Source organism: Rhamphochromis longiceps, linkage group LG23 (genome assembly GCF_057381845.1).
Source record: "Rhamphochromis longiceps isolate RC_006_pf linkage group LG23, R_longiceps_female_GT1.1, whole genome shotgun sequence".
Taxonomy (NCBI): Eukaryota; Metazoa; Chordata; class Actinopteri; order Cichliformes; family Cichlidae; genus Rhamphochromis; species Rhamphochromis longiceps.
Genome location: NC_140578.1, coordinates 32454279 through 32468739, shown reverse-complemented (window position 1 = coordinate 32468739; position 14461 = coordinate 32454279). Strand labels below are relative to the sequence as shown.

Here is a 14461-nt window from a genome sequence, read left to right as displayed (position 1 = left end):
TTTTGACTTTTCTGTGCCTGTCAAGTCCTTCTTTTGACCCGTTTTGCCAAAGGAAAGGACGTTGCCTAATAATTATGCACACCTAATATAGGGTGTTGATGTCATTAGACCACACCCCTTCTCATTACAGAGATGCAAATCACCTAATATGCTTAATTGGTAGTAGGCTTTCGAGCCTATACAGCTTGGAGTAAGACAACATGCATGAAGAGGATGATGTGGACAAAATACTCATTTGCCTAATAATTCTGCACTCCCTGTATATACATGTATACATATACATGTACACATATATATATATATATATATCTCTATATATATATATATATCTATATAAAAAAAAAAAAAACACCCAGCGCGCCCCTGCGGGCGGTTTATCCTTCAAGCTCGGGTCCTCTACCAGAGGCCTGGGAGCTTGAGGGTCCTGCGCAGTATCTTAGCTGTTCCCAGGACTGCGCTCTTCTGGACAGAGATCTCCGATGTTATTCCCGGGATCTGCTGGAGCCACTCGCCTAGCTTGGGAGTCACCGCACCTAGTGCTCCGATTACCACGGGGACCACCGTTACCTTCACCCTCCACATCCTCTCGAGCTCTTCTCTGAACCCTTGGTATTTCTCCAGCTTCTCGTGTTCCTTCTTCCTGATATTGCTGTCATTCGGAACCGCTACATCGATCACTACGGCCGTCTTCTTCTGTTTGTCTACCACCACTATGTCCGGTTGGTTAGCCACCACCATTTTGTCCGTCTGTATCTGGAAGTCCCACAGGATCTTAGCTCGGTCATTCTCCACCACCCTTGGGGGTGTCTCCCATTTTGACCTCGGGACTTCCAGGTTATACTCGGCACAGATGTTCCTGTACACTATGCCGGCCACTTGGTTATGGCGTTCCATGTATGCCTTGCCTGCTAGCATCTTGCACCCTGCTGTTATGTGCTGGATTGTCTCTGGGGCATCTTTACACAGCCTGCACCTGGGGTCTTGCCTGGTGTGATAGACCCCAGCCTCTATGGATCTTGTACTCAGAGCTTGTTCCTGTGCTGCCATGATTAGTGCCTCTGTGCTGTCTTTCAGTCCAGCTTTGTCCAGCCACTGGTAGGATTTCTGGATATCAGCCACCTCTTCTATCTGCCGGTGGTACATACCGTGCAGGGGCCTGTCCTTCCATGATGGTTCCTCGTCTCCCTCCTCTTTCTTGGGTTTCTGCTGCCTGAGGTATTCACTGAGCACTCGGTCAGTTGGGGCCATCTTCCCAATGTATTCTTGGATGTTCCTTGTCTCATCCTGGACTGTGGTGCTGACACTCACCAGTCCCCGGCCCCCTTCCTTCCGCTTAGCGTACAGCCTCAGGGTGCTGGACTTGGGGTGAAACCCTCCATGCATGGTAAGGAGCTTTCTTGTCTTTATGTCAGTGGCTTCTATCTCCTCCTTTGGCCAGCCTATTACCCCAGCAGGGTACCTGATCACGGGCAGGGCGTACGTGTTGATGGCCCGGATCTTGTTCTTACCATTCAGCTGACTCCTCAGGACTTGCCTGACCCTCTGCAGGTACTTGGTGGTTGCAGCCTTTCTAGCGGCCTCTTCATGGTTCCCATTTGCCTGCGGGATCCCCAGGTACTTGTAACTGTCCTCTATGTCTGCAATGTTGCCTTCTGGTAGTTCAATCCCCTCAGTTCTGACTACCTTCCCTCTCTTTGTTACCATCCGACTACACTTCTCCAGTCCGAACGACATTCCAATGTCATTGCTGTATAGCCTGGTAGTGTGGATCAGTGAATCGATGTCTCGTTCACTCTTGGCATACAGCTTGATGTCATCCATGTACAGGAGGTGGCTGACAACTGCTCCGTTCCGTAGTCGGTATCCGTAGCCAGTCTTGTTAATGATCTCACTGAGGGGGTTCAGGCCTATATATAGATATATATATATCTATATATATATATATATATATATATATCTCTATATATATATATATATATATATCTATATATATATATATATATCTATATCTATATCTATATATATATACATATATATATAACTAGACTTTATGTATATTATGTAAGGTGTGGATATATAAATATATGTACAACGACTGACAAGAAGTAATATTACATATGAGAAATACTGCACATAAAAACTACCATGGTGTATTGTAGGCTGCAGGTACTTTGTTGTTGAGTCTGACAACGATTGGAAGGAAAGACCTTCTCCTGGTTCTCTCCTGTCTCCTGAATCTCTCCTGGTTGGGGGAGAGTGTGTTTTTTTTGCACAACAAAAGCAGGAGAACAATGGAGCTGAAGGCCTCTCAGCGGGGTGCTAGGAGGTGTTAGGTTCAGGGGAATTTACGCAAATTTTCGCAGGGTTAGTAAATCTAGTAGTAGGGACTTGCACCAGGAAAAAAAAGGGTCAGTAATTCTATTAGAGTACTAATCAGGTGGAACTAGATAATCTTCAATGGCACACCTATGTGCTGCGGCACAGTGGTTGGGAAACACTGCTCTAGTAAATAAGTAGTATACAGTATTTTATTATTTACTCCCAGGAGAGAGTCATTTTTTGCAATTTTTTTGCAATGTAACCACTTGTCATATAACTTGTCATATAACTGTCCTAATGAGGACACACATACAATTTTTCCTTTAGTATTTCGGCATGAACACAAAGCTGAAAACACAAAGAAAGTTGAAAACTAGCCCACAGCAAGTGAATCTCAGGTTAATTAATTAAAATTAAATAAGTATAATATAAATAAAATAAGTATAAGACAACACAGAAAATATAAACAGTCCTGCAGTTTAATATCTTTATTTACTCTCTCTCTCTCTCTCATTCTCATTAAACGATTGAAGAATGAACTGATTGTTTATACAGGTGACTTAAATTATCTAACAGAAAGTGCACAACTATTACTACCAATTTTAAGGCAGAATTCCACACAGAAGTGGTCAAAGTATTTGATACAGTTATTATTTTTGACCCATTATTAGTTTCTCTAATCAAATCATCTAAGAACCATCAGTTAGACAATGGGAAAATAACATCTACAAGAAAAACTTCAATCGAACACTGACTTAATGCTAGTAATATATAAGTAACATTTTACATGAATAAAATATTCTATGTATTATACATTGTTAAGACTCTTTACTGTTATTACATGTTGCCCTTCCCAGAAAAAAAAGGTATTATTGCATTTCTAGAACCATAGTCCTGCAGCAAGACAGTCAGTGTTTCACCAGCATGCAGGTGTTTGTTTGTTTTTTAAAGAAATAATTAGCTTCAGATATTAACACACTGAGGGTCATTTGGAGAGGAGATTACATGTCCATGGATGACACTTACTGACAAGATGACGAAGAGAATGCAAGTGGAAAACATGGTGCTTTACTGTACAGTTGCTCAAGAGTTCATCATTGTCCAATTTGAGGGAAAAAAGTCGATACATACCAAAATTTCCCAATCTATGTTACCATGCTAAATCTAATTTCCCAAAAGGTTCCCCTCCCACCCTACCCCCAAAAATAATAATCTCACCAAAATAAATCAGAAAATACTTTATTTGTTTAATTTAATTGCTTTGTTTCTGAGAGTCAGATTAAATGATAGATATGTCTATTCCAGTGAGTGATTAATATGGCGCAATCACTAGCAAGTAATAGTGACACCAATCAAAAATGTTATTTTTACACTTCATATTGTAAAGGACTGGATTACAAGTTAGTTTGATGTGTAATCGGTGTTATTGCCACTCAGTTATGGCATAGTTGTTACACACCTGCAGCCATGTGATTACTGATTGTCCTTGAAGGTTTAATAGTCTAGAGCATAGGTGTCAAACTCTGGCCCGCGGGCCAAATTTGGCCCACAGCCTAATTACATTTGGCCCGCGAAGCCATACCAAATTACTATTAGAGCTGGCCTACTGGTATTATACAGCTAATATATATATTGTTTAGTATAAAGCTTTGCTTGTTCCATATTCAGTTTTCCAGCAAAACGTGTTTGAGTCCATAAGAAAAGATTCATTCTTATATCTGGAGGAAGATTTTTTTTTTTCAATAAATATTAATGTTAGCCCGCGACTTTGTTCCAGTTTTGAATTTTGGCCCACTGTGTATTTGAGTTTGACACCCCTGGTCTAGAGGCTGTTAAGCCTGTCAATTATATCAGCTACCTATGACAGAGTCTGTAAGAGAACTGGCTGAGAGTGTTTGGGGGGTGGGAGTTAGACAGTGTGTGTTGTGTGTATGCGGAAGAAAGGAGCGCAAGTTCGGCAGGAGAGCCCAGGGTTTTTTGTTTTGATTCTAGAGAGAGCGTTTTCCCTGCTTTTTTGGCGTTGGCTACGGCCCACAGTAGCCTGTGTTACTGTTCTTAATAAACAGCCGGTAAACGGAATACCGATCATCTCTGTCTTCTGTCGGAGGGACGCTGCAATAAGGGAATTAAGAAGTAAAATATAAAGTGCCTGTTTGCAATTGTTTTCTTGGTTACTTTTAAACAAAGCAATGGAAGCTATTTCACCATTTACGCTGTCTATGCTAAGCTAAGTTAACTAGCTGCTGGATTTAGCTTCATATTTAGCAATCTCTTTAGGTCAGTCACTTCATGTGACTCTCAGAAACAAATTTCAAATTTCAAGTCAAATTTCTGGGCAGTTTCTTGGGAAATGCTTCATACTAGAGGAGAAGGAGACATTTATACCTGATAGGAATGGAAAAGACTGGGAAATGATGAGTGGTCACTGTCACAAAAACATTTAGATATATTTAATATATAAAATGTATATTTAATGTGTCCAAAAAATTACTAGATTTGCTATATAGCCAACTCTTTTAGATATCAGTACTACAGATTTATATTGGCAAATATCTACTTTTTTTCAGTCTATTATGAGGCGCTAAATACAACAGCGGCATTAAATGCTCCACGGAGAATGTCGTGGAGTAAACAATGTTCCACATAGACTCAATTCTTTAGTGGTTCGCTGTAACCTTGTTAAAAGGATAACTTGTAGTTGTTGGAAAAATATAAAAACATACAAAATACAAATAAAATAAATTTTAAAAATTCTTTAAAATTTTTCCGGAATTGGCCCATAGACACAGCAGTTACTGCAGGTGTCATAATTCTGGCATCCTTCGGTTGCTGGTATCACTAAACACTGATATACACAGAAAAAGAAAAAAACAGATGTGTCTCAGTTTCCTCTCATTAATACAGTTTCTAATAAATTTTCTTTGTTTCACCCGACTTGCACATAGACTTACGTGACGAAAAAACACAGTGTAGCACAGTACAAAGGTGGCTGAGTGTGGCACGGTATACTTGTTGATTTACTGGTTGACAGCACAGTGGCTTTGCCAGTATGTGTCATCACAAACTTGTCTCCCTGTCCAAGCTCTTGTCATGCCTTCGCCGTTTGTGACGCTTTTCGTTGCTTTTGGAACTGCATGGGGGAAAAAAGAAAATGTAAACCCAACAAAAATGATACAAAAAGAGAATTTCGGTGGCATGCATGCATGCAAATTTATCTCAAAAAGGTTCAGCAGTCTTTCCTTAAAACACAGATTATAGTGACTAGTAAATTAGACCCAGTGCTATTAACTATTTGTAATTAGCATGCCAAGGTCACATTTGACATCAAGAAAACATGAATGAATAACATCCACAAACATCTTCCATCACCCAAATCATAATTAGCAGCACATGTTCATCATGCAATAACACTTAGGATGAGACTCTCCATGCTGAAGGGGTCACCTCTGAACTGCTTACCTTTGGGATATCAGCTTCTGAGAGGTTAGGAAGGGGAGCTTAGGGGTGGGATGAAATGAGAAAGGCAGGCAGGAAATTCTATGTTAGTCTGCTCAGTGGGAAATCTACAAGGGCAGGACTGCTCCTAAACAAACATACTAGCTTGTCAGCTTCTTGGAAAAAGTCAGTATTCCTGAATAATAAACACCTGTGCTTGCTGCTTTCACAACCTTAAGATCAGAAGCCTACTTATGATCTGGATCAACATCCAGTATTATCTCTCTGTTGTATGGGAGATCTGGAAGTCTTAATAATGCAAATATGTGGCTAACCTTTTAGCACTTTGTTCCTTTTTAGCACTCTCAGCAGGGTTCACACTCTTCCACACATTCCCAAAGGACCCTTTGGACATCTCATCAGTGATGTTTACTGTGGCTGGGTCACTCCTTCAAACAAGCAGAGAAAAGGACATTATTTCATTGGTTTTCACTAAAGTAGCACAAGCACTTAAACCACACATACGTCTGAGCTAGAGCTAAGAATGAACTCACAAATATCCGCATGTGTGAGTTTTGGTTGACAGACAAAACAGCTTAGGTAAAACACAAAACACAGAATAGAATTAAATATCCGAAAGACTTACTTGTAGTGTCCCTCAAGTGGCACTTGTACAATGCCTTCCTCCTCTGCAATAATGCTGTGTTCCTCCTGTGGGAAGAGAAAAATCTATTGCAGTGGCAGAAATTTGAAGATCATCCAAGTCCTCTAAATAGTGCTCTCATACTGCACCTCTTGTGCAGCATCTTCTAGTTTCTTCTTCTTCCACTCTGGCATCAGGTCATCCAGCCAGCTCAGCTCTCTCTTGGTGAAAATGAAGTCCAGCAATTTACGAATAAACACTAGGGCCAAGACCTGGAACAAGAGAAACAGACTGACGTCAAGCCATCATATTCATTAGGTGCACAAACACTCGTGCATATACAAGCACACTTGGGTTACCATCATGGGGAAAACAATGGCAGCTTTAGAGGTCTTGATGACCCAGAGGAGGACCAAGCAGCTTAGCTGGATGATAGTAAAAAGGTGGACCTTCCTCAAAGGGACGTGACGAAGGTAGATGAAGTCTGGCTGATGTTTGGCAGGCATGCCAAACAGCTTCAGACGGTCAAAGAACTGCAGAGATACAAAGAAAAAATTAGAATTTTCCTTCAAAGCTTTTCTGGATTATTTCTTCCAACAGAAAATACCATGGTCACCTCACCTGAATACCTCTGAGTGAGGAAGCCCCCATGTAAAGAAAGACGCCATATAACACAGGCATGGGAATAAACTGCGTAGAGACAGAAAAGCATTTCCAGTATGAGTAAAAACTTAGAACTGTTAAAGTCTTTCCTGTTAGATGGTGAACTTATTCATCCATGTCAGCAGTTACAGAAAACATTTCTCCTGTTTTGTTTGCTAGACATTATTATCTGTAGTTTAGAAGGTAGAGCAGCTCATCAACTAATCAGAAGGTTGGTGGTTTGATCCCTGGCTGCTCCAGTCTGATATTTTTTTGTACTTTGCAACTGTGGCTACATTTCTATAAGAGCATGCTAGAGAAATGTAACCATGCAATCATATGGTTGTAATTCCTTACCAAGTATGATGTGATTTCATTCTAACTTAACCATTGTTTTGTAGACATAACTTGTGTCACTCTAAACACAACTGTTCACATAAGTGATTGGATAAATGCCCTTTTTTTGATAATAAAGCAAACACTGAGTTGAGCTAAATGCCCCCTTGCCAAGGTTGGCTGTCCACTCAGTCTGATATGAAAGTAACCACTGATTAATAATCAGATATGAAAGTAACCACTGATTCTGTCATGGTCTGCGTAGTACACAGATCATACAGTATATTGAGGAATGTGATGACTCAAACACAGACCCACAGAGGCAAGCTGGAGTAAACAAAAACAAAAGCAAGCAATTTATTTAGCCTGGTGGTCAAAGCACAAAATAAAGGTAAGACATAAAATACAAAAGGAAACCAAAAACTCTTGCTAAGAGAAAGCTAGGCGACCCAAGGGGAAGTTGACTGATGCTCTGACAATACACAAAGGGAGACTGAGACAACATATACACAAGCAGGTGATTAGAAAAAGTAGAGACAACACAAAAAATAAACATGGAGAGATGACAAACTTAAAGGAGATAAAAAAGGACAATACACGGAGAGATGACTAAAGTGAACAGAAAGGGATTGTTAAGGACACGAGTTTCAGACGCTATTTACTTGAAGTAGGTAGTTTGTTTTAGGCTGGTCACTGTCCACTTGTCTAATTTCCTCAAATATTTTTTTATGGACACACTAGAGATGCAACTAGTTTTCTTCTAAAATATTTTTGGGAGTCCCTTTGTTAATGCAAACAAATAGTCAAATGGTGAAATGTTTCATAGGCTCAACAAAATTATACAACATTATGCGTTCTTGTAACAGGTTGCTAGTAGCAAAGTGCCTAAAAATATTATTTAAAATAGGTCCTTTGATAAATTATCTGTTATTTTTTTATATATATTGTTAAGAGTATTAAGAACTGAAGAAATAAAAAGTCTTTTTGAGATCCAGAAATCTCTGATAAGTATAGGTATAAGTATAGGTGTTTATCCCCTACCTTCAGCACGGAGGTCATGAAGACGGAACAACCCATCAGAGTAAAGATCATGAGGCCAGTGAAGCGCTGCTCTCGGATTCCCAAGAACTTGGGCTGCTCTCCAGGGGCCGAGCACTCTGACTCCAGCTTCAGGCTATTCACGTGGGAGATGGAGAGCACAGTGGCAGCCACGAACCATGGCAAGCCCATTACTGAGCACACACCAAGCATCACCCCCACCACAAACAGGTCCAGGTGATAGCCACAGCCTTTCTGTAGGGTTGGATCAAGGAAAGTGTGATTTAGATATTTAGATTTAGCTTACTTACCCACTTCAGGAAAAGCAAAGATTTGAAAACTAAAAAACAGCACACTGGGGCTTGTAGGAATTAATTGTATTGACCACATTTAAAATCACTTTCACACACCAATGTGAACATATCCAATGAAATACCTTTAGTTTGTGTTCCTTCCTGTTGATGATGACGGCTGTGATCTGCTGGTCCATAAAGATGAGAATGGTGCAGAGCAGAGCAGGGATGGAGGTGATAATTGTGGTCCACCAGGGGTTGGGCCCCACAGGGTTGATAATCCAGCCACGATCATCCCTGGTTGGCTAAGGGTAATGGCAAAAAGAACATTTAAAAATAATAATAATCATGAAGAATTTGAAATGTTTTAATAAATCAAAATACATATTTCCTCTTTATTTCTAAATTTCTCTTCTAAGTCATTATTATTAGACTATTATTACATTTAATTAGGAAGCTTTGATGTTCACTGCTAATATAAATTAGATATTTTCTGCATGTTTTTACACTAGTTTCCTATTTGGCCAGGATCGGTGTCATTATTGGTAACATACCGGATCCTACACAGGTTTCACAGGTAGTCCAATCCCTCGGATGGCACACCAATACCAATTGTCGGAAGGTTTATTGTATCTCCCAGCACAGTCTCAAGAGAATGGATGAGATTCCAGGAGACTGGAGTTAGTCTAGGAGAGCTGGACAGGGCTGTAGAATTGGAGGTGCTCCTTTTTGCAAGGAGGAATAGGAACAGGTGTATGTCCTCATATCTGCCCCTCATATTTGAGGTCCCTCAGGAGACAATCCTCGTACCAATTCTGATTTCACTTTTTATCTTATGTTACCCCTGGGTCATCTACTGAACAGTTTCAAGGACATCTTGTACCTTTGCTATGCTAATGATGCACAGCTGTACTTTTCCATTCAGCCCGCTAACATAGCTGTCGAATCTAAATCTAAACATTCTTATACTGTTTTATACATGTTTTCCTGTGTCTTTACTCCTCAGCCACACTGAAGCTAATGGGGGATCAGTGCTCTCTGTATCTCTGCAAGATTTGCGCAAAAATTGCATGCTTAAATGTTATGAAACACAGAAAAAATGTCCAATACAATGTCCAATTTTGATGTAAACAGCAGCTTGTGTGAGATTCATGTGGACTTACTTTGAACTTGTTGGGAACCTGTAACTTAGGTGAGGGGATACCCAGGGCATAATCTACTAACACCATAGTGAGGATGGTAATGAAGACTGCAAAGTCACTGATGATGGCCCGCACCTAAAGGAAACAAGACACACAATCTTTAGACAGAAGTATGTTACAAAAACTAAGATCTGCATACAGTACAACATACTGTGCTAACTAGATGCTGTTTATGCTGTTTTTGGAACATGTGGTCTCTATCGCTTTATCTAGAATGAGAAACATTACTTCTTGTCTATATATTTTAAAGGGTCTCATTATAATGGCTCAAGTTCTGTTTTGACAGTCAGTAAGGCTTGTTTTCTTACATTAAATTAATTAATTAACTCCATCACTACAGAGTTCAGATCTTTCATCTAATTTTTGACCTCAATCCACATGAAGTTGCAACGCGCGTTTGTGTACATAAGATTTTCTGGAGGAGGACAGACTCTTAAAGATGTTGAAGAAGCAAGCTCCTTTAAGCAATTACTTTGGTGTTCCTCCACCTCCAAAGAAATGTCAGAAGGAGTCCGAACCACAAAAGAAGTGCAGGAGGTGAGCTGGCTTCAAACAAATGATGAACGCACAGAGATGTGGTGCAGAATATGCATATGTAAAAATCCCACTCTAGCAGACAAAAACAGTGCCTTTTATATGTACGCGAACGAGCGTTGCAACTTCTTATCTGGTGCGCGTCTTTTATTTTGACAGCAAATGCGCACCTGCGGGCCACTTATGTGCACCCCTGTCTATCCAGACTACAGTGCAGCACTTATCACCACAAGGTGGCGCCAGGACAGTACAGATGAGTGTGGCAGCATCAGGCCACACATGCACATCATCGCATTGATGAATCATAGAAACTGAACATAGGTTCTCCACAAATACTGTGTCCTAACACAACCAACTGATGTCAGCATAAGTTACCAAATACAGACATTTAAAATAAATTGGATAAAACATATGTACCTTGGTTGGAAAGTACCGGCTTGTCTTGAACTCCTTGAGAAAAGCAGACATAAGGACAGTGGAGAAGAACAGGACCACACACCAGAACAGGACGTCAGGGATGTACGGGCCATGGGGACCACAGGCGCTCCCCTCAAACTCCCCATGTAACATCTCGCACTCCTACTGACCCCAGAGGACACAGTGATGATGATGATGATGATGATGATGATGGCGGTGATGGTGAGAAACAGGGTGTGAGCAGGAGAAGGAGGAAAGCAGGGATAATGATGCCAATAAAAAATGATTAGAGTTACAGTGGGGATAATGGCAATGATGGATGTCAGTGTCATTAATGAATTAGAAAATTCTGACTACCAAAAGTCAGACACATTCACTGCTCATTTTCTTTACTATCCCTGTAGTGCATGATTCATCACTTGCATACAGCAGAGGCCTCACCTGACTGCCACATCTAACATGTGTAGGAGTGGTGCAGCGCGCTGCCACCAGCGTGATCGATAAGTGACATCATCCCTTACACTGCATCTGCACCCTCATTTTGCACAGCTAGATACCATAAAATACTGCCCACATGATCCTAATCCCTGCCTAGTCTTATTATGTTTATGTAACAAAGTAAGGGCTGAGTACAACACAACATGTGTGGTGTTATGTTTCATTGCTGAATGAACAGTTTCTTTCTAGGTCCGGCCTTTCTTCTCCTCTGCATCAGGCATTATTTTAGACATATACATATATATGTATGTATGCAAGTGTTTTGCTATAATTTTTATTCTTACCGTGACCTCCAGCATGGTCCAGTTGACCTGCGAAGCAGTGATGTTTCTCTCGTCCCAGAAGTGCAGAGTCTCATTGCTGGGGTCCCTAGGTTCCACACAAGAACATCTATAGGAGGAGGATAAATAGATTCAATTTTCTTGAGTAAACACAACAGGCCAAGATAAATATACTCTATCTGCAGTTCATTAGCGGTGGCTGTGTATTTTGTGTATTTGTATTTAATATGTTCTGGCGCCACCTAGCAGAGAAGGCCATGATTTCTTCTTAAAGAAAAAAAGAGCCTTTCTAGACCTTAAAGTCAACTAAAGGATTGAATGAAATTAATCTTTAGTCGCTTTTATATGACGTAGCAAAGCAAATGTAGAATACGACATTAATATCAATGTACAGCTTAAAATGGCTGAGATGTAACTGTACACATCCAAGCATACACAAATTATCTCCTATTGCCCAGCCCTCCACCACTGACCCTTTGACCTAATATAAAACGCATCAAACCCGTTGAATTTTTTAAGTAAATGTGGTCATAAGTTACAAAATGAATATCATTCTCTATTAAAAGACCTGAAACTAGAAACCAGGAAAAGTGTTTACAGGTATCATAAATTCATTTAGAATTAGATGTTTTCTTTGTACAGACTTCTACATATCTTAATGACCTTGTAGTACCATATCACCCCATTAGAGCACTTCACTCTCACACTGCAGGCTTACTTGTTGTTCCTAGAGTATTTAAAAGTAGAATGGGAGGCAGAGCCTTCAGTTTTCAGGCCCCTCTTCTGTGGAACCAGCTTCCAGTTTGGATTCGGGAGACAGACACTATCTCTACTTTCAAGATTAGGCTTCAAACTTTCCTTTTTGCTAAAGCATATAGTTAGGGCTGGACCAGGTGACCCTGAATCCTCCCTTAGTTATGCTGCAATAGGTGTAGGCTGCTGGGGGATTCCCATGATGCATTGAGTATTTCTTCTTCAGTCACATTTCTCACTCACTATGTGTTAATAGACGTCTCTGCACCAAATCATACTTGTCATTAATCTCTGTCTCTCTTCCACAGCATGTCTTTATCATGTCTTCCTTCTCTCACCCCAACCGATTACAGCAGATGGCTGCCCCTCCCTGAGCCTGGTTCTGCTGGAGGTTTCTTCCTGTTAAAAGGGAGTTTTAACAGAAAAAGTGCTTGCTCATGATTGTTGGGTTTTTCTCTATATGTATTATTGTAGGATCTACCTTACAATCTGAAGTTACTTGAGGTGACCGTTGTTGTGATTTAGGGCTGTATAAATAAAATAAAACTGAAACTGAAAAGTGAAGCCATTTCAATTTCAAATGAAATTGAAATGGCTTCACTTTTCATACCTGGATCCTGGTTCATCTTTTAAATGATTCATCACATTAAATAAACTGTCTTCTAAGTCTAAAACTTGGTGAGATTGGTTCCTTGGATTTGTTATTTTTTTGTGATTGTTAGTGTTACACTAGAGTTTCTCAAAGTTAAAATGCTTAAGCCTCACTGAATGCTTGTTTCACTCATAATATGTCGTAAAAACACTGTGTGGAGTTGTTGGTAACATTTTTCTGAGCTTAACTCATTCTGCTGGCATTTATCGAAACTAAATGTCAGCCTACCCTGCTGTCCACTACACCAGAATAGAAACTCACAGAAGGAGCTTTTGGCTTGACATAGCCACTAGCCAGCTTAAAGCACGATGATCCATCCTGACACACACTCAACATGGGATTATTCATCATAAAGCACAATCCATGTCTGAAAAAAATGAACAGCATGCCCGATACAGTGCTGTACCATCTGCCGTTTCTTGACACAGCAAAAGACTTGAGCACATGTGCTGAGTTAAGCATACCGTGCATGAGCTGTAACTAAAATGTACGTACGAGTACAACGTGAGTTTCTGAAGGTTGTTGTTCTTGTTGATGGGGTAATGCACCCCCAGGTGAAGTAGCTTCTCCAGGGCCTCATAGATGAAGATAATGCAGATCAGTGCAGCAAAAGCTTCCTCGGTGAAGCGTGTGATGTAACAGACAAGCGAGCTGGCATCCGTGGCTACCAGCAGCAGACAGAAGAAGGCTGTCCACAGGCCAATACAGGTCCTCAGGGAGAGGTAGGAGAGGCCGTATTCCCTGACGGACACAAAAAACACAGAAAAACATAGCAGTGGCAGAAAAGCAGGATACATAATTCAATATGACATTTCAACTGAAGCATAAAACACACACACCTATCAAATAAACAGAAACATTAGTGTATAAAAGAAGCACAAAGGTGTAGTGAATAGCCTACTTGCAGAACTTAAAGAGGATCTTCTCAAAGACAAGAACAGGCCCTGTGCTGCCCAGGATGGTGAGAGGCTGCCCAGCAAAAAGAGAGTAGGCTATTCCAGTCATGGAAGCCCCGAATAAGGATTCAATAGCACTCTGGAAACACACGCAATAATGCTCTGATTCATTTAGTCAAACACATGTTGTATTTGGAGTATTCTAGTTTAAATCAGCATTTACTATCATATAAGCTATAACGCTAACTTTATCCTGTTCACACATGCAAGGAGCCAACAGGAAGTCAGACAACATAAGTGAGGCTTGCCTGGGGAAAAAAAGCCAAAGAGCTTTGTCAGTGCCTGTGTCCAATAAAAACCTTTGCTACACAGAAGCATCAGTAAAGTCATCTTTAGAAACTGTTTTGAAACTGCTTTGGATATGTGTTAAAAATACATCTCACTGCATATAAAGAACATCTGTAGCTGTGCGCTTTTGGCCGGAAGCACCAATAAACTGGTCATTTATCCAATCTGACTATG

The 14461-nt window shown here is 40.5% G+C and overlaps 1 protein-coding gene across 2 annotated transcripts in view; it reads right to left on the bottom strand.

The window, feature by feature from the left end:
• Positions 1-3537: 3537 nt before the first annotated feature.
• Positions 3538-14461, bottom strand: part of LOC146642389 (sodium-driven chloride bicarbonate exchanger-like) — a 52086-nt gene continuing 41162 nt past the window's right edge. The window contains exons 14-27 of one of the 2 annotated variants that reach the window (XM_085397634.1): positions 13945-14078; positions 13539-13784; positions 11642-11747; positions 10860-11021; positions 9870-9983; positions 8850-9011; positions 8417-8668; positions 7019-7087; positions 6757-6930; positions 6547-6669; positions 6401-6465; positions 6090-6203; positions 5779-5816; positions 3538-5449 (exon numbers count right to left, since the gene is read on the bottom strand). In XM_085397634.1, the coding sequence (XP_085253760.1) occupies positions 5804-5816; positions 6090-6203; positions 6401-6465; positions 6547-6669; positions 6757-6930; positions 7019-7087; positions 8417-8668; positions 8850-9011; positions 9870-9983; positions 10860-11021; positions 11642-11747; positions 13539-13784; positions 13945-14078 (1734 nt within the window). In that variant the 3' untranslated portion in view covers positions 3538-5449; positions 5779-5803. The remainder of the gene's footprint in view (positions 5450-5778; positions 5817-6089; positions 6204-6400; positions 6466-6546; positions 6670-6756; positions 6931-7018; positions 7088-8416; positions 8669-8849; positions 9012-9869; positions 9984-10859; positions 11022-11641; positions 11748-13538; positions 13785-13944; positions 14079-14461) is intronic. The other variant, XM_085397633.1, reaches the window with a different exon arrangement.